The sequence below is a fragment of the Mustelus asterias genome, unplaced genomic scaffold, assembly GCF_964213995.1.
Source record: "Mustelus asterias unplaced genomic scaffold, sMusAst1.hap1.1 HAP1_SCAFFOLD_43, whole genome shotgun sequence".
Lineage (NCBI taxonomy): Eukaryota > Metazoa > Chordata > Chondrichthyes > Carcharhiniformes > Triakidae > Mustelus > Mustelus asterias.
This window is the reverse complement of record NW_027590120.1, coordinates 1,807,453-1,826,214: the sequence shown is the minus strand read 5'-3', so window position 1 is coordinate 1,826,214 and position 18,762 is coordinate 1,807,453. Positions and strand designations below refer to the sequence as shown.

At 46.2% G+C, this 18,762-nt stretch overlaps 4 protein-coding genes across 5 annotated transcripts in view; 2 read left to right on the top strand and 2 right to left on the bottom strand.

Annotated features, from left to right (window-relative positions):
• Positions 1-18,762, top strand: part of LOC144482866 (uncharacterized) — a 114,477-nt gene that overhangs the window by 26,435 nt on the left and 69,280 nt on the right. The window lies entirely within an intron of this gene.
• LOC144482913 (uncharacterized) overlaps positions 1-18,762 on the top strand; it is a 120,911-nt gene that overhangs the window by 84,053 nt on the left and 18,096 nt on the right. The window lies entirely within an intron of this gene.
• Positions 1,930-6,813, bottom strand: LOC144482906 (uncharacterized). The gene is made up of 2 exons (XM_078201764.1): positions 6,556-6,813; positions 1,930-3,902 (listed from the first exon to the last, which is right to left on the bottom strand). Exon 2 carries the CDS (start codon positions 3,592-3,594, stop codon positions 2,668-2,670), a length of 927 nt encoding a protein of 308 aa, XP_078057890.1. The 5' UTR covers positions 3,595-3,902; positions 6,556-6,813; the 3' UTR covers positions 1,930-2,667.
• Positions 8,837-14,929, bottom strand: LOC144482918 (uncharacterized). Of its 2 annotated transcripts, XM_078201779.1 has the most exons (3): positions 14,809-14,929; positions 12,031-13,165; positions 8,837-10,542 (listed from the first exon to the last, which is right to left on the bottom strand). In XM_078201779.1, exon 2 carries the CDS (start codon positions 12,724-12,726, stop codon positions 12,250-12,252), a length of 477 nt encoding a protein of 158 aa, XP_078057905.1. In that variant the 5' UTR covers positions 12,727-13,165; positions 14,809-14,929; the 3' UTR covers positions 8,837-10,542; positions 12,031-12,249. The 2 variants fall into 2 exon arrangements, 1 of the variants encoding a protein (XP_078057905.1); XR_013495965.1 differs by lacking the exon at positions 14,809-14,929 and having other exon boundaries at positions 10,430-10,542; positions 13,085-13,167.

The window sequence follows — 18,762 nt, the reverse complement described above, 5'->3', positions numbered from 1 at the left end:
TTCAGTGATGAAATCCTTCCTCATCTGAGCTTTCTCTCCATTTTCCAGCCCGTTCCCAATAATTATTGACTCCCTTGTCATTCACAAACTGTCCAACTCATCCTTGAATATATTCAATCCCTCCACTGGTCCCTATGGAAGAGAAATCTAGATACTAACAATTCTCTGAGGGAAGAGATTGTTGGAAATATATAATATAGCTGCAGTCCAAAATTACACAGCCAGATATAATAAGTGTATTTTATTACAGAGCTATAAATAATATATCTAATCTGTCCCATATAACAACAGGGGAGCTGAAAGCCTCGTGGTATTATCACTAGACTATTAATCCAGAAACTTAGCTAATGGGGACCCAGGTTCGAATCCCGCCACAACAAATGGTGGAATTTGAATTTAAAAACAAAATCTAGAATTAAGAATCTACTGATGACCATGAAACCATTGTCGATTGACCAAAAAACCCATCTGGTTCATTAATGTGCTTTAGGGAAGGAAATCTGCCGTCCTTACCTAGTCTGGCCTACATGTGACTCCAGAGCCACAGCAATGTGGTTGACTCTCAACCAGCTTCTGAAATGGCCGAGCGAGCCACTCAGTTCAAGGGGAATTAGGGATGGGCAATAAATGCTGGCCCAGCCGGCAATGCCCGTGTCCCAAGGATGAATAAAAAAACATCAGACACGTCTCTGTCCGATATTAGTTTACTGTCCCCTTTAATATATTTCAGAAATTAGATGGGCACATGAAGGAAATAAAGTTGCAGGGGAACGGGAATATAGAAAGGGAATGGAACTGACTGGATTGTTCTACAGAGAGTCAGCATGGACTCGAGTTACTGAATGGACTCCTTCTGCGCTGTAATGACTCGATGAATGAAAATATATAACATTGCTTCAGTGCTACATTACAAAACGAGAAATAATAATAAACGTACTTTGTTACAGAACCATAAATAATATATCAAATCTACAATATAACAACACTAGGCATATCTCTGTCCTATATTAATTTATTGTTCTTTTAAATGTCAGCCTTCTCCTGGGGAAACCAGCCCTTTAATTGTGAACACTAGGAAAGGGACCTTTTAGCCAGACAAATCAATGTGTCAAGCTGAGGGAGCAAATGTCTTTAAGAGAGAGAGAGAGAGACCTGGGCCAACCTTTCCAGAGTATGCAGCCTCCCTGGATTCACTTCCTTTTCCTTCAGTTGCTGCAAGTCCCCAATTTCCCCCAGAATGAGAAAAGAATGGAAAGGGGGAGAAAAGAAAGTATTTTACTCACAGATGTTGGAGAGACAGGAGGAAGTTTGAGTCTGTCTGAAGCTCAATCTTCATTGAGAGAGAGCAGCAGCAGCAACTTTGCTGGGCAGGAATGAGCAGCTGAACAAGCTCATTGTCCACTTCCGCATTCAGACAATGGGGGCGCTCTGATTGGCTGGAGGACCAGTGAACTTCCGGTCCTCCAACTTTCCATTGGCCAACACCTCAGCCTGCAGGTCAAAAGGTTGGTTCCCCCGAACACGCGCATCTTCCCCTCTCCCTTGGACATGCGCAGTCACCGCGCGGCTTCTCGCTCTGGCCGGAACCGCCAGCTGGTTGCCTGGAAACCGTGGCTGGAAGAGGTGCAGGGGGAGGGGGAATATAGGGTGGGGGCGGGGCTCCCGTGTCCGGGCGCCCGGGCCTGCTCAATGCGGAAGTTGTCCAATGAGCTTCAGATTGAAACTTACAATTATAACAGGACATGTGGCTGTTTGTCGCTGCCTCGCCCACGATCAGCACCAACACTGCCTTCCTGAACTGCTATCATGCCTGAGGTGTAGGTACACCACAGTGCTGTTAGGGAGGGATTTCCAGCTACACATTCCACACTTCCTCGGGACTGTGGGTGGATACCAGATTGATACATTTCATTCAACTGCACCCAAGCTGAGTTATTCAAATCCCTTTATTGTACAGGACAATATATTCATGATTTCTTTAAAACAGAAATTCAACATTCCCATTTGATTTCAGGTATTAACATATTCTGTGAGTTTGTTCTTTATTGTCAATGTCAGGCTGGGGCTCTTCCCCTTGGAGCAAAGGAGGTTGAGGGGAGATTTGATAGAGGTGGACAAGATTCTGACAGGTTTAGATAAGGTGGACAAAGAAAAGCTGTTCCCATTAGCTGACAGGACAAGGATGAGGGGGTCACAGATTTATGGTTTTGGGTCAGAGAGGAAGGGGGGATGTGAGGAAGAATATTTTGATGCAGCGAATGGTAATGACCTGGTACTCGCTGCCTACGAGGGTGGAGGAAGTGGAGACAATAAACAATTACAAAGGAAATTGGATGGGCATTGGAAGGTTTCAAACAGAAATGCTGACGAAATATCTCTGAACTTCCTAACACCCTGTCACTCTGTGATCCTTGTGAAATCTGAAACCAGGTATTTGCAACAAGACTCAAAGAGCATCAGCCCACTGGAGGCAAAGTCATGAGACCGGCCAGTCCAGCAGAAAGAAACCCTCCGACCCTCCCCATTGACCAACTGTGAGAATGAACAAAATGCAATCCTGGATGTAATTGAGAGCAGAGACAATAGATTACAGAAATTACAGAAATCAATTACAGAAATCCTGTAATTGAGAGCAGAAACAATAACAGCAGAATCCAACCCCTGGAATCACTTGTGAACTTGTTGGTGTCTCAGCAGCTGGGATGAAAGTCTGAATCCCTTCCCACACTGAGAGCAGGTGAACGGCCTCTCCCCAGTGTGAACTCGCTGGTGACTCCGCAGGGTGAATAAACTAGTGAATCCCTTCTCACACTGAGAGCAGGTGAATGGTCTCTCCCCAGTGTGAACACGCTGGTGGGTCTCCAGCTTAGCTAATTGACTGAACCCCTTCCCACACATAGAGCAGGTGAACGGCCACTCCCCAGTGTGAACTCGCTGGTGTCTCCGCAGGGTGGATAAATCAGTGAATCCCTTCCCACACTGAGAGCAGGTGAACGGTCTCTCCCCAGTGTGAACTCGCTGGTGTCTCTGCAGGGTGGATAAATCAGTGAATCCCTTCTCACACTGAGAGCAGGTGAATGGCCTCTCCCCAGCATGAACTCGCTGGTGTGTCCGCAGGCTGGATGACCGAGTGAATCCCTCCCCACACTGAGAGCAGGTGAACGGTCTCTCCCCAGTGTGAACTCGCTGGTGTGTCTGCAGGCTGGATGACCGAGTGAATTCCTTCCCACACTGAGAACAGGTGAATGGTGTCTCCCCAGTGTGAGCTCGTTGGTGTCTCTGCAGGCTGGATAATCGACTGAACCCCTTCCCACACTGAGAGCAGGTGAACGGCCTCTCCCCAGTGTGAACTCGCTGGTGTGTCCGCAGGGTGGATAAATCAGTGAATCCCTTCTCACACTGAGAGCAGGTGAATGGCCTCTCCCCAGTGTGAACTCGCTGGTGTGTCCGCAGGCTGGATAACTGACTGAATCCCTTCGCACAGTGAGAGCAAGTAAATGGCCTCTCCCCAGTGTGGCTGCGCCGATGAGCTTCCAGATCAGATGGGTATCTGTATCTCTTCCCACAGTCCCCACATTTCCATGGTTTCTCCATGGTGCAGGTGTCCTTGCCTCTCTCTTCAGTTGAAGACTCGTCCACACCCCTGCTGTGAATGGTGTGATATTTATTCAGGCTGTGTAACTGGTTCAAGCTCAGTGCACTGGAACACACTCACTCCAGTCTGGCAGTGTGTTGGCACTTTTCCAGTCACACTGATGTTTGAAATCTTTTCAAGTCATCAGACCGGACAACCATTTCTCCTCGATTCAAAGGCCGATGATATTCAGGTCCTAAGGAATATGACTCTGTCAGGTCTAGACACAACGTTTGAGATTTCGGCCTGTGATTCCTCTTTCAATATCCTGTCAAACAAGTTTACAGAGATCATCAGTGTCAGTGCAGGATAGAAATTCAGAACACACAATTCTAGTTTCTATGGAACATTCTTTCCTCTCTCCAGACTCGAAACATTGGCTCTATTCTCTCTCTATCTGGGGGATAGCGTGGGAAATGATGCTGTGGTAGATCAGCCAATTCTCAATGAATGGTTGAGGCAGTTCGATGGGCTGAATGGCCAACTGCAGCTCCTGTTTCTTATGATTTCTGTGTCCAGGACAGGAAGCAGTGAGCATGGATCTGTTAATCAGCCTCAATCAGCACCTTCAGGAGAACTGGGAGGGTGAATATTAGATACAGCAGAGTGAGAATGGAGGGAGAGTGTGTGGGATGGAGATTTACAGCTTTTGGGAAATGAGAGAGGAAAGAATGTTCATTAGAATCATAGAATTCCTACATCTTATCAACTGTCCCTGATCCTTCACAATGAATCTCTCTTCTCAAGACACTCTTATCTCTGACTTGTCTGTTCTGCTCGCAGTCTCACAAAGCAGCGGCCTGTGTGCTGATACAAGGGACCCTGCTTGGCAAGTTTAATGCTCCATGACTGTGTCTTTAATGACTGAATAACTATAGGAATATGGTCAAGTCAGCTAAATCACATGATGCTTTATGTTTCGGTTAGTAACTGTCCATTTTGTTAACATAGCACATTTGGATATATAAATACATATAAAAGCAAAATATTGCGGATGCTGGAATCTGAAACAAAAACAGAAAATGCTGGAAAATGTCAGCAGGTCTGACAGCATCTGTGGAGAGAGAATGGAGCCAACATTTAAAGTCTGGATGGCCCTTCATCAGAGTTCTGACAAAGGGTCATCCAGACTCGAAATGTTCATCTATTCTCTCTCTATAAATATATATACGACAGCTGCCTCAGCCTTGGCCCACTCTAACACATGCACGAAGCAGGGCTGACTATGTGGAAATGCTCAGATTAAAGTTTCCTGCCTTCTCTTTAACAGCGAGTGAAAATGTTTATCGGCTTGCAGACCTTCAAAGGAGTCAGTGTCTGCTATTTCAGCATGAACAGGCTAATCTTCACCTGCGTAGGCCCCAGAACATTCTGCTTTTCGGCCTTCACCAGAGGGTGAGCAAGGCCAGATTTCTCCATAACAAATACCAAAGGCGAGATATGGGGATATGCTATGCAAATAAAAGATTAGCAGGAGTCAATTTTTCATCGAATGCGAAAGGGTGAAAAGCTAGGATTTAATTAGCGAATATGTCCGTCAATGAAGGATTAGAAACATTCCTGGTTTCTGATTTGCTGTAATTGACTATTATTGCCAAGTTATTTTTCTGTAACATCAGAACCACTTGCGGGTGGAGTTTAATTTAGACAAATGCAAGGTGATGCATTTTGGTAGATTGAACCAGGGCAGGACTTACTCAGTTAATGGTAGGGCGTTGGGGAGAGTTACAGAACAAAGAGATCTTGGGGTACATGTTCATAGCTCCTTGAAAATGGAGTCACAGGTGGACAGAATGGTGAAGAAGGCATTCGGCATGCCTGGTTTCATCAGTCAGAACACTGAATACAGGAGTTGGAATGTCTTGTTGAAGTGGGACAAGACATTGGTAAGGCCACACTTGGAATACTGTGTGTAATTCTGGTCACCCTATTATAGAAAGGATATTATTAAACTAGAAAGAGTGCAGAAAAGATTTACTAGGATGCGACCAGGACTTGATGGATTGAGTTATGAGGAGAGACTGGATAGACTGGGACTTTTTTCTCTGGAGCGTCGGAGGCTGAGGGTTGATCTTGTAGAGGTCTATAAAATAATGAGAGGCACAGATCAGCGAGATGGTCAATATCTTTTCCCAAAGGTAGGGGAATCTAAAACTAGAGGGCATAGGTTCAAGGTGAGAGGGGAGAGATACAAAAGTGTCCAGAGGGGCAATTTTTTCACACAGAGGGTGGTGAGTGTCTGGAACAAGCTGCCAGACGTAGGAGTAGAGGCGGGTACAATTTTGTCTTTTAAAAAGCATTTAGACAGTTACATGGGTACAATGGGCATAGAGGGATATGGGCCAAATGCGGGCAATTGGGATTAGCTTAGAAGTTTTTTAAAAAAAGGGTGGCATGGACAAGTTGGCCAAAGGACCTGTTTCCATGCTGTAAACCTCTATGACTATGTGTAAAAAACTTGCCTCAAACATCTCCATTAAACCTCACCCCTCACACCTTAAACCTGTGCCTCCTAGTAATTGACTCTTCCATCCTGGGAAAAAGCTTCTGACTATCCACTCTGTCCATGCCCCTCATAATCTTGTAGAATTCTATCAGTTCACCCCTCAACCTCCGTTGTTCCAGTGAGAACAAACCAAGTTTCTCCAACCTCTTCTCATAACTAATGCCCTCCATACCAGGCAACATCCTGGTAAATCTTTTCTGTACCCTCTCCAAAGCCTCCTCCTTTTGAATGGACCTACCTCATATTAAGCTGATCTTTCTCTTCACCCTTTCTGTAACTGTAACACTACATTCTGCACTCTCTCCTTTCCTACTCCCCTATGTACTCTATGAACAGTATGCTTTGTCTGTACACCGCGCAAGAAACAATACTTTTCACTGTATCCCAATACATGTGACAATAAATCAAATCAAACCCATTGCTGCATTTCCTTCCTGAAGCCACATTTGTCCACTGGGGCCTGGCCCCGGGAGGAAGCGCTGCAGCTGCCGTTGTGTTGGGTGTTGAGGCGGTGCCGCTAGTTCCTTATTGGGGGTGTTGAAGCCTCCACTGGGTGTGTGGAGCCTCCCCTCCCACCCACTGCCCCTAACGCTGCCTCCGCTTATCCGCCTCCTTCCCGCCTGAAGATCAGACAAACAAGCGCCTGTCCCTGGGGATGAGCCGCACTGCGCATGCCCAACGTCACAATGCCCGGGGACTGATTGACGGCGGTTCCGGGCCAAGAGGAAAAGGGGGCGGGGCTGGAGGACCGAGCGGGAGCAGCTTGTCCTCCAACCAGCGTGAATAGGGAAGGGGTCTGAAGCATGCGCAGTGCGGGTAATGGCGGCGGACGGACGGTTTTAACTCGGATCCAAGATCAGTTCAAGGTAGAGAGCGGCGCGCGGAGAGCGATGAATGTGGCGGGTGGGTGGAGAGCCTTCGTAAACATGTTGTTCAAATCCAAACCCTGGAAAATAACTTCCCGGGCACCCTGTTGGTACCAAATTGGAGGCGCAACTTGTCGTGTTGGGCTGGGCTGACGGCCGCCAATCTGTTGGTGGCAATGTCTATCAGTGCGCATGTGCGGCCGGCATCTTTGTAAGGGGCAATGTGCAGCAGGGATCGCCATGTTTGTAGGGGGCGCAGGAGTGTCTACCTTTGTGATGTATGGGACCTGAACCCACTGCCGTCCATGTTGTGCAAGTACATCCACCCTGCTGATAGGGAGGGAATTCCAGGATTTTGACCCAGCGACTGTGAAGGAATGGTGATATATTTCCAAAATGTGGAGATGCCAGCGTTGAATTGGGGTAAACACAGTAAGAAGTGTCACAACACCAGGTTAAAGTCCAACAGGTTTATTTGATAGCAAAAGCCACGAGCTTTCGGAGCCCCAAGCCCCTTCTTCAGGTGAGTGGGAGTTCTGTTCACAAACAGGGCATATAAAGATACAAACTCAATTTACAAAATAATGGTTAGAATGCGAGTCTTTACAGGTAATCAAGTCTTAAAGGTACAGACAATGTGAGTGGAGAGAGGGTTAAGCACAGGTTAAAGAGATGTGTATTGTCTCCAGCCAGGACAGTTAGTGAGATTTTGCAAGTCGTTGGGGTTACAGATAGTGTGACATGAACCCAAGATCCCGGTTGAGGCCGTCCTCGTGCGCGGAAATTGGCTATCAGTCTCTGCTCAGCGACTCTGCGTTGTCGTGAAGGCCGCCTTGGAGAATGCAGAGACTGATGGCCAAGTTCCGCACACATGAGGACGGCCTCAACCAGGATCTTGGGTTCATGTCACACCATCTGTAACCCCCACGACTTGCCTGGGCTTGCAAAATCTCACTAACTGTCCTGGCTGAAGACAATACACATCTCTTTAACCTGTGCTTAACCCTCTCTCCACTCACAGTGTCTGTACCTTTAAGACTGGATTACCTATAAAGACTCGCATTCCAACCATTATTTTGTAAATTGAGTTTGTCTTTATATGCCCTGTTTGTGAACTGAAATCCCATTCACCTGACAAAGGAGCAGCGCTCCGAAAGCTAGTGTCTTTTGCTACCAAATAAACCTGTTGGACTTTAGACCAATCGTTTGTATCCCTCCATTCCCAGGCTGCTCATGTGACAATCCAGGTAAGTCTTAAACGATGTCAGCGTGCCTGCCTCCACCAAAGACATAATTTCATTGCCTGGTAACTAACCTCCTTGAGCTCAGCTCATTCTGGGCTGGGAGTGTTTGATGGGGCGGTGTAGAGGGAGTTTATGAAAACTGTGCCTACTCTCTGGCGCTGTTTGGGGAAAGGATGTCCCAATTCTCCATTTTTAAAAGGTCAAAGAGAGGACCAGCTGGATTAAATGGTGTTGCTTTATGACATAATTTAATCGCCTGGTAACTAACCTCCTGGAACCCAGCTCATTATGGGCTGGGAGTGTTTGGTGGGGCAGTGCAGATGGAGTTTTTCTTATCCAAAGTGTTCCTCCTCTCTGGCACTGTTTGATGTGGCATGTAATGGGAGTTTTCCTTTGTACCTAGCTTGGGCAGTGCTTCCCCTGGGAGTTTTTCACAGGATGATTGAGAGAGAACTTTCCTCTGTACCTTAGATGGGTTGTACATACCTCAGGAGTGTTTGATGGGAAAGTGTAGAGGGAGCCTTGCACTGTCCCTCACAAGTGTTGCAATTGCCCTGCATGATTTCTACTTCACAACATGTGCATTAAATTTTGATTTGATTTATTGTCAAATGTATTGGGATCCACTGAAAAGTATTGTTGCTTGCACGCTATACAGACAAAGCATACCTTTCATGGAGTACATGGGGAGAAGGAAAGGATAGGGTGCAGGTACAGGTAGGGTGAAGAGAAAGATCAGCTTAATATATGATAGGACCATTCAAACATGACAGTAAGGAAGAAGTTGTTCTTGAGTCGTTTGGTACATGTTTTCAGACTTTTGCATAAATTTACTGAGAAGGTGGTGGTGAGCTGCCTTCCTTCAGTCCATGTGTTGTAGGTACACCCATAGTGCTGTTAGGGAGGGAATTACAGGATTTTGATCCAGTGACAATGAAGGAACGGTGATGTATTTCCAAGTTAGGAAGGTGTGTGGCTCGGAGGGGAATTTCCAGCAGGTGGTGTTCCCATGTGTCTGCTGTCCTTGTCCTTCTAGATGATGGTGGTTGTGTGTGTGGGAAGAGATTGACTCAGTCATTTATCAGCTTTGTTTGTGGGAATACATTTGTTGACAACGGATCCACTGCTTTTCGGTATTTTCCTAATACACCACAATCCAGTTGCCCCCTCATAACTTCACGGTTACTTCTGTTAGGATTTAAGACTCCTGTTTCAGATTGAGTAACATTGTTTTCAAACTTAGTGTAAAATTCTATTATAAATTTATTATATATTTCGCTCTCATCCAACCTCACTAAAAACAGATCACCTCTGATCAGCATCACATTTCTGTCTGCGCATCGAGGTACCCTGAGGTTGTGAAAGGCACTATATAAATGAAAATTCTTCCAACTGCAGCCCAGTTGCTGTGGTTATCAGCAACAGCATCAAGACTCCCCTGTTTTATAATGAACAAGGTTCACCCCCGAATCTGATTAACAGCAGTAATAACTGCTGAATCAGAACAGTGCAGTTGCTTGTGAACCTACTGGTGTCTCACAAGGTTGGATGATTGAGTGAATCCCTTCCCACACACTGAGCAGGTGAATGGCCTCTCCCCGGTATGAACTTGCTGGTGTCGCAGCAGGATTGATGATTCAGCAAATCCCTTCCCACACACACAGCAGGGGAATGGTCTCTCCCCGGTGTGAACTCGCTTGTGTCTCAGCAGGGCCGATGACTCAGTAAATCTCTTTTCACACACACAGCAGGTCAACGGTCTCTCCCCGGTGTGAACTCGCTGGTGTGTCAGCAGGTGGGATGCAGGTGAAAGGTTTCTCCCCGGTGTGAACCTGCTGGTGTCGCAACATGTTTGAAAATCGAGTGAATCCCTTTTCGCACAGGGGGCAGGTGAATGGACTCTCCCCAGTGTGACTGCATTGATGAATTTCCTGATCAGAGGGATAACAGAATCCCTTCCTGGTATCCCCACATTGCCCACATGGACTCTCCCCAGTGTGACCAAATCGATTAGTTTCCTGATCAGAGGGATAATGGAATCCATTCCCAGTATTCCCACATTGTCCACACGGACTCTCCCTGTTTCGGTTACACTTGTGCCTTCCCATAACAGTCGATTGGTTGAATCCAGATCCACATGTGGAACACGTGTACAGTTTGTCTTCGCTGTGACTGCTGCTCTCCCCTTCCATGATGCCAATGATATTCAGTCCTGAATCGAGTGACTCGGTTAGATTGATGTGATGTCTAGTCTGAGCTTCCTGTCCATTTAACCATTTATATCAGTAATTACTGTAAAGAAAAAAGGACAAATTTTTGGACAGTTTTATAACTTTACATTTTTATTCCCCTAAATCCAGCTCTCTTCTTTGTTGAAATGAGTCTCTCTCACAATACTTCTGTCCTGTTCAAATGACAACTGCATAGAGGGACAGTGTCCCTTTAAATATGCAGATCACCTGCCAGCACCACACATGCTCAGTTGGCTCAGGCCAATGGGACTGGCGCAGTGCCTCCACACTGGGCTGCTGGGTAAGGAGCTACAGCAGATGAGCTGGGGTGGGGTGGGGTGGGGTCAGGTGACGTTACGGGGATTGAAATATCTGGTATTAGTGATGGTGTGGATATGTGGTCAGAAACTCATCTTGGGGTCAAATCTGACATGGAGATTGTGAAGAGTGTGATTCAGCTTCAGACAGCTCCCAGGGAGAGGGATGGACTTGGCAGTTAGGGAACAGAATTTGTAGTGGTGACTGAAGACAATGACTTTGGTCTTCCCAATTTTTAATTGGAGGAAATTTCTGTTGATCCAGTACTGAATGTGGGATAAGCAGTTTGATAATTTAGTAACAGTGGAGAAATGGAGAGGGATGGGTAGAGCTGGGTGTTGTCAGTGTAGATGGGAAAACTAACACGGTGCTTTTGGATGATGTCATTCAGTGGCAGCATGTGGATGAGAACTCGGAGGGGCCAAGGATAGATCCTTGGGGCTCACCGAGTTCAGGGGGTTTGGAGAGGAAAGGGAGATTGGAGATGGGGCAATAGTTGGCAAAGACTGGGATTGAGTGTTTTTTTCAGGGTGGGTGATTTCAGAGGATTCAAAAGTGAGGGGGACAGTACCAGGGAAAAGAGAGAACCATTAACAATATCACCAAATGTGGGGAAGTTGGATGATCAGCAATTTAGTGAGAATAGGGTCGATGGAGCACGGGGTGGGTCTCATGGACAAGATAAACATGGAGCGGGCACGAGGGGAGATAGGAGAGAAACTGGAGAAAGATGTCTGTTCTGGGCTTGGTCAAGAGGGAACTTTAGACATGTTTTGTCCCAGTAGGCGAGTGGAAGGGAGGGATACAGCAGCGGCAGCTGATCGAATTATCTCAATCTTAGTAACAAAGAAGCTTCATGAACTCCTCACACTTGTTGGAGGTGAGAATGGAGGAGATGGGCGAGAAAGAGACCTTCAGAAGGAACTAACTAATGTTTGAGGTGTTAAAAGATTCAACATAATGTGCGAACACAATGTTGACTTATTTAACTTTTATCCAGAGTATTAGCCCATGTAACTGGGTTGAAGTTTACCAACTAAGCTTTGACAAAGGGTCATCTGGACTTGAAACGTCAGCTCTTTTCTCTCTTTAAAGATGCTGCCAGACCTGCTGAGATTTTCCAGCATTTTCTCTTTTGGTTTGAAGTTTACCAACATGAACAGAAACAGACCCCAATGAACATGGATCAGTCCTGATCTTATTAACAGTAAAATCTAATCACCTTAGTTACCTATGAACTCGCTGGTGTGTCAGCAGGGGGGATGACTGAGTGAATCCCTTCCCACACTGGGAGCAGGTGAATGGTTTCTCCCCAGTGTGAACTCGCTGATGTACAGTGAGATCAGATGATGTCTTGAACCCAGCGTCACAGTGAGAGCACCTGAATGGTTTCTCGTCGGTGTGGACACGTCGATGGCGCATCAGTTCCCTGGAACTTTTAAAACACTTCTCACAAGTCTGGGCATTTAAAAGGTCTCTCCTCAGTGTGAACTCGTTGATGGTGGAGCAGTTGCCGGGAACTTTTGTCGCACTTCCTGCAGTCTGGACATTGAAATGGTCTCTTCTCATTGTGAACACTCTGGTGATTCAGCAGAGTGGATAACTGAGTGAATCCCTTCCCACACTCAGAACAGGTGAAAGGTCTCTCCCCAGTGTGAATTCTCTGGTGTATCCGCAGGTTAGATGACCGACTGAACCCATTCCCACACACAGAGCAGGTGAATGTCCTCTCCCCGGTGTGACTACACTGGTGCTCAGTGAGTTGAGATGATTGTTTGAACCCAGTCCCACAATGAGAGCATCTGAATGGCCTCTCGTCACTGTGAGCACGTTGATGGAGTATCAGGTCCCGGGAACTTTTATAGCACTTCGCACAGTCTGGACATTTAAATGGTCTCTCGTCAGTGTGAACTCGCTGGTGCACCATCAAGTCAGAGGATCGAGCGAATCCTTTCCCACACTCTGAGCAAGTGAATGGTCTCTTCCCAGTGTGAACTCGCTGGTGTCTCAGCAGGTTGCCTGACTGAGCGAATCCCTTCCCACAGTTGGAACAATTGAAAGGTCTCTCTCCAGTGTGAACTCACTGGTGTTGCAGCAGGCTGGATGAGCGAGAGAATCCCTTCCCACACTTGGAGCAAGTGAATGACCTCTCCCCGGTGTGTCTGGGCCAATGTGTTTCCACTTCAGGTGGGGAACTGAATCCCTCCCCACATTCCCAGCATTTCTCCCCACTGTGAACGGTGCTTTTTCCTTCCATGTTCAAAATTCACAAATATTCAGCTGACAATAAATTGGGTGACTCCATCTGATCCTGATGGGATGTTTGGTTTGAGTTTTCTGATTGGAAATCCTCCACTTCAGATGATCTGAAATTGATTTTAAACAGAAAAAAGGGGGTGAGAAAGAACTCACAAAAGGCAGGTTGTGAAATTGAGCTGAATTAATCTGGTCATTTATGGGGCTGGCACAAGGAAAAAGTGACTATGAAACCTGTTTGATCCTTTGTCAGAAGTGAAATGGTCACTAATGTCCTTCAGGGAAAAAAGCCTGCCTCTGGTCTGAGTCTACACAAGGTTCTGACCTCTGCAAGAACACAAGAAATAGGAGCAGGAGGAGGCCATTCAGCCTGTCGAAGCTGCTCTGCCTTTCAACCACATGTCATCATCATATTGAATGATGTAGCACCCTGGGCCAGAGAAATCTATGTTACAAGAGAGACAGAGAGAAAAACAGAGGGAAAGTAGCAAGAGACAGGGGCAAATGGAAGGCATTTTCTCGACCTAGAACTGAACCACAATCTCCTAAGCCCTCAACCTCCACCACCTGGATGGACCAGGGCAGCAAGAGTATGTGGACACCATCACCTGCAAGTTCCCCTCCAAGCTACATAGCATCCGAACTTGTCTGAAATCCTAGGTTCGATAAGCAGAAATGTCCCCCATTTAAATACTAAAGTTAAAGCTAAAGTTTATTTATTCGTCACAAGTAGGCTTTCATCAACACTACAATGGAGTTACTGTGAAATTCCCCTAGTCGCCACACTCCGGCACCTGTTCGGATCAATGCAGCTAACCAGCATGTCTTTCAGACTGTGGGAGGAAACCGGAGCACTCGGAGGAAACCCACGCAGGCACGGGGAGAACATGCAAGCTCCACGCAGACAGTGACCCAAGCCGGGAATCGAACCCAGGTGCCTGACGCTGTGAGGCAGCAGTGCGAACCACTGTGCCACCCATGGCACATATATTGACAAATGCTGATCTACAAACAAATGCTCACTGAAATACAATGCTTCATTTTAAGATGCACCAAGATTGTAAATGTCTTATCCTTGTTTTCCTCCATGGTTGCAATCATCCCAATCTCTGTAATCTCCTCCAGGCCCACACCCTCTGAGATCTCAGCACTCATCTAATTTTGACCACTTGAGCATTCCTGATTTTAATCGTTCCATCATTACTGATTTTGCCTATTTCAGAAGCTCTGGAATTTCCTCCTTAAACCTCTCTGATTCGCCACCTTATTTTTCTCAGTTAAAATTCTCCTTAAAACCTAATATCTCGTCATGTGGCTCAATGTCAATTGTTATTTCATAACCTTTCTCTGAAATGTCTTTAAAAGTTTAATTCTATTCATGCACAATATAAATCCAAATAATGGTGACTGCCCTGGATATATATCATTGTTCTGCCTCATCAGTAAGAAACTGGAAGTGACAGAGTGAAGCAGGTTGATGGAGATTCTCACTTGGAGATAATCAAAATTGTTGCCCCCAACAAAGGTGGCGGCGATGGACACATTCTGCTGTTACTGCCCCGAACAAAGATGAGGCCGCGCATGCGCGCTGCTGCTAATGCCTGGAGAAAGATAGCGGCCGCTGAACCCAGCTCTGTGAGAAAGCTGCGGCCCCTGCTGCAGGGAGGGGGCAACGGTTCACGGGAAACGATGGGATATTTTTCCGCATTTGCGGTTTGTGTAACGTGTTTACGGAACGTATCCAGTCACTCACCTGATCCGTGGTTCCCTTCGTCTCGCCATTCTCTCCGTTACGGATGGCAGATCCAAAGAAAAAAATCTTGTCTCCGTCGCCATTAACTGGACTGCGCATGCTTCACTCACAGCCAAGCCCCGCCCCCTCATTCACTCTAATTGCTTGGAGGACCAGCCGCTCCCGATCGGTCCTCCAACCCCGCCCTCTCACCCTATTGGCCCCAAGCTGCTGTCAATCACTCGCCAGGCAGTGTGAGGTATCCAGGAGAGGTCAATGTCGGGGGGCGTGGGCGTGTTTAGTGCAATCTGGATTCTCAGCACAGCAGCAGGAAACCTTTCCTCTTGTTTGGCTGCTCTAAGAAAATCTCCACGCAGTCAGTTCTGGATACAAGGTCTGTTCCTCTAGAATCATAAAATCCCGACAGTGCAGAAGGAGGCCATTTGGCCCATCAAGTCTGCACCAGGCCCCATCCCCACAACCCCATGCATTCACCTTGCTAGCCACCACCCCTCCCCCCCCCCCCCTCTCCAAACACCAAAGGGCAATTTAGCATGGCCAATCCACCTTACCTGCACATAGAACATAACAGCGCAGTACAGGCCCTTCATCCTCGATGTTGTGCCGACCAGTGAAACCAATCTAAAGCCCCTCTAACCTACACTATTCCAATATCATCCATATGTTTATCCAATGACCATTTAAATGTCCTTAATGTTGGCGAGTCCACTACTGCTGCAGGCAGGGCATTCCACGCCCTTACTACTCTCTGAGTGAAGAACCTACCTCTGATATCTGTCCTATATCTATCACCCCTCAATTTAAAGCTATGTCCCCTCGTGCTAGCTATCACCATCTGAGGAAAAAGTCTCTCACTATCCACCCTATCTAATCCTCTGATCATCTTGTAAGCCTCTATTAAGTCACCTCTTAACCTTCTCTCTAACGAAAACAACCTCAAGTCCCTCAGCCTTTCCTCATAAGACCTTCCCACCATACCAGGCAACATCCTAGTAAATCTCCTCTGCACCCTTTCCAATGCTTCCACATCCTTCCTATAATGCGGTGACCAGAACTGTCCGCAATACTCCAAGTGCGGCTGGACCAGAGTTTTGTACAGCTGCAACATGACCTCCTGGCTCCGAAACTCAATCCCTCTACCAATAAAAGCTAACACTCCGTACGCCTTCTTAACAACCCTATCAACCTGGGTGCCAACTTTCAGGGATCTATGCACATGGACACCGAGATCTCTCTGTTCATCCACACTACCAAGTATCTTACCATTAGCCCAGTACTCTGTAATCCTGTTACTCCTTCAAAAGCGAATCACCTCACACTTTTGCGCATTGAACTCCATTTGCCTCCTCTCAGCCCAGCACTGCAGCTTATCTATGTCCCTCTGTAACCTGCAACAACCTTCTGCACTCCACAGCTCCACCAACTTTAGTGTCATCCACAAATTTACTAACCCATCCTTCTGCGCCCTCATCCAGGTCATTTATAAAAATGACAAACAGCAGTGGCCCCAAAACAGATCCTTGTGGTACACCACTAGTAACTGAACTCCAGGATGAACATTTCCCATCAACCACCACCTTCTTACAGCTAGCCAATTCCTGATCCAAACCGCTAAATCACCCTCAATCTCATGCCTCCGTATCTTCTGCAATAGCTTACCGTGGGGAACCTTATCAAACGCATTACTGAAATCCATATACACCACATCAACTGCTTTACCCTCATCCACCTCTTTGGTCACCTTCTCAAAAAACTCAATAAGGTTTGTGAGGCACGACCTACCCTTCATAAAACCGTGTTGACTATCCCTAATCAAATTATTCCATTCCAGATGATTATAAATCCTATCTCTTATAATCCTTTCCAAAACTTTGCCCACAACAGAAGTAAGGCTCACTGGTCTATAATTGCCAGGGTTGTCTCTACTCCCCTTCTTGAACAAAGGGACAACATTTGCTATCCTCCAGTCTTCTGGCACTATTCCTGTAGTCAATGACGACATAAAGGTCAAAGGCAAAGGCTCTGCAATCTCCTCCCTAGCCTCCCAGAGAATCCTGGGATGAATCCCATCCGGCCCAGGGGACTTATCTATTTTCACACTGTCCAGAATTGCTAACACCTCCTCCTTATTAACCTCAATCCCATCTAGTCCAATAGCCTGTATCTCAGTATTCTCCTCGACAACATTGTCTTTTTCCTGCGTGAATACTGACGAAAAATATTCATTTAGCGCCTCTCCTATCTCTTCATGCTCCACGCACAACTTCCCACTACCGTCCTTGACTGGCCCTAATCTTACCCTAGTCATTCTTTTATTCCTGACATACCTATAGAAAGCTTTAGGGTTTTCCTTGATCCTACCTGCCAAAGACCTCTCATGTTCCCTCCTGGCTCTTCTTAACTCTCTCTTTAGGTCCTTCCTGGCTAACTTGTAACTCTCAAGCGCCCTAACTGAGCCTTCACGTCTCATCTTTATATAAGTCTCCTTCTTCCTCTTCACAAGAGATTCAACTTCTTTAGTAAACCACGATTCCCTCACTCGACCACTTCCTCCCTGCCTGACAGGTACATACTTATCAGGGAAACCCAGTAGCTGTTCCTTGAACAAGCTCCACATTTCAATTGTGCCCATCCCCTGCAGTTTCCTTCCCCAACCTATGCATCCTAAATCTCACCTAATCGCATCATAATTTCCTTTCCCCCAACTATAATATTTGCCCTTCAGTATATACCTATTCCTTTCCATCTCTAAAGTAAACATAACCAAATTGTGGTCACTATCACCAAAGTGCTCCCCTACCTCCAAATCTAACACCTGGTCTGGTTCATTACCCAGTACCAAATCCAATGCGGCCTTGCCTCTTGTTGGCCTATCCACATACTGTGTCAGGAAACCCTCCTGCACACATTGGACAAAAACTGACCCATCTAAAGTACTCGAACTATAGCTTTTCCAGTCAATATTTGCAAAGTTAAAGTCCCTTTAGCACTGCCCAGTGTGTGTGCCCCTATTACACTGTACAGCACTGCCCAGTATGTGTGCCCCTATTACACTGTACAGCACTGCCCAGTATGTGTGCCCCTATTACACTGTACAGCACTGCCCAGTGTGTGTGCCCCTATTACACTGTACAGCACTGCCCAGTGTGTGTGCCCCTATTACACTGTACAGCACTGCCCAGTATGTGTGCCCCTATTACACTGTACAGCACTGCCCAGTGTGTGTGCCCCTATTACACTGTACAGCACTGCCCAGTGTGTATGTCCCAATTATATTCCGCAGCCAGCAGCCAACACAATGCAAGGATTGATTTGTTCCTGCCGTTGACAGCTTGTATGTTGTAAATCTTTCCTTGTACTTGTTACTTTTAATTCATCACCTTTCTCAGAAGATATCCCACAATGGCATAAACATTGTAAAACTCCAATAGTGCAATGAAAGTACAGTACACATTCCATTTGATACACACCAGCAGTTCACATAGGTAAATGGTAAAAAATAATGGAGATACAGGCAACACTCGTGACAATTAATAAGTTGATATATAACACTTGAGAACACAAGATCATGGGAAATAGGAAATAGGAGCCAGAGTAGGCCATTCGGCCATCAAGCTCTATTATTAAATGAGCTTATGCTGATCCATCTCTTTGGACATCATTCTATACCAAATTTGTTAAAAGCATACAGAAATAATTATCCATAACTTTATTTTAATTTCAGCCCAGGGAGGAGGGAGTGTGTGTGGGATGGGTATTTACAGATTTGGAGGAACAACAGACAGAAACATGTTCCAGAGAAGCTAGAATTGTCTGTTCTGCATCTTAATGCTGGACTGACACTGGTTACATTTTAAAATTCCTTTTACGGAATTTATTAAAAGAACATTTGCATACAGGAAATTCAAATCAAACATCACATCAAGATCTGATACCCTCATATTATTCATCAGG

Coding starts and splice junctions, on each gene's coding strand:
- LOC144482918 (XM_078201779.1), bottom strand. CDS start 12,726: ATGGTGCACCAGCGAGTTCACACTGACGAGAGACCATTTAAATGTCCA.
- LOC144482906 (XM_078201764.1), bottom strand. CDS start 3,594: ATGGAGAAACCATGGAAATGTGGGGACTGTGGGAAGAGATACAGATAC.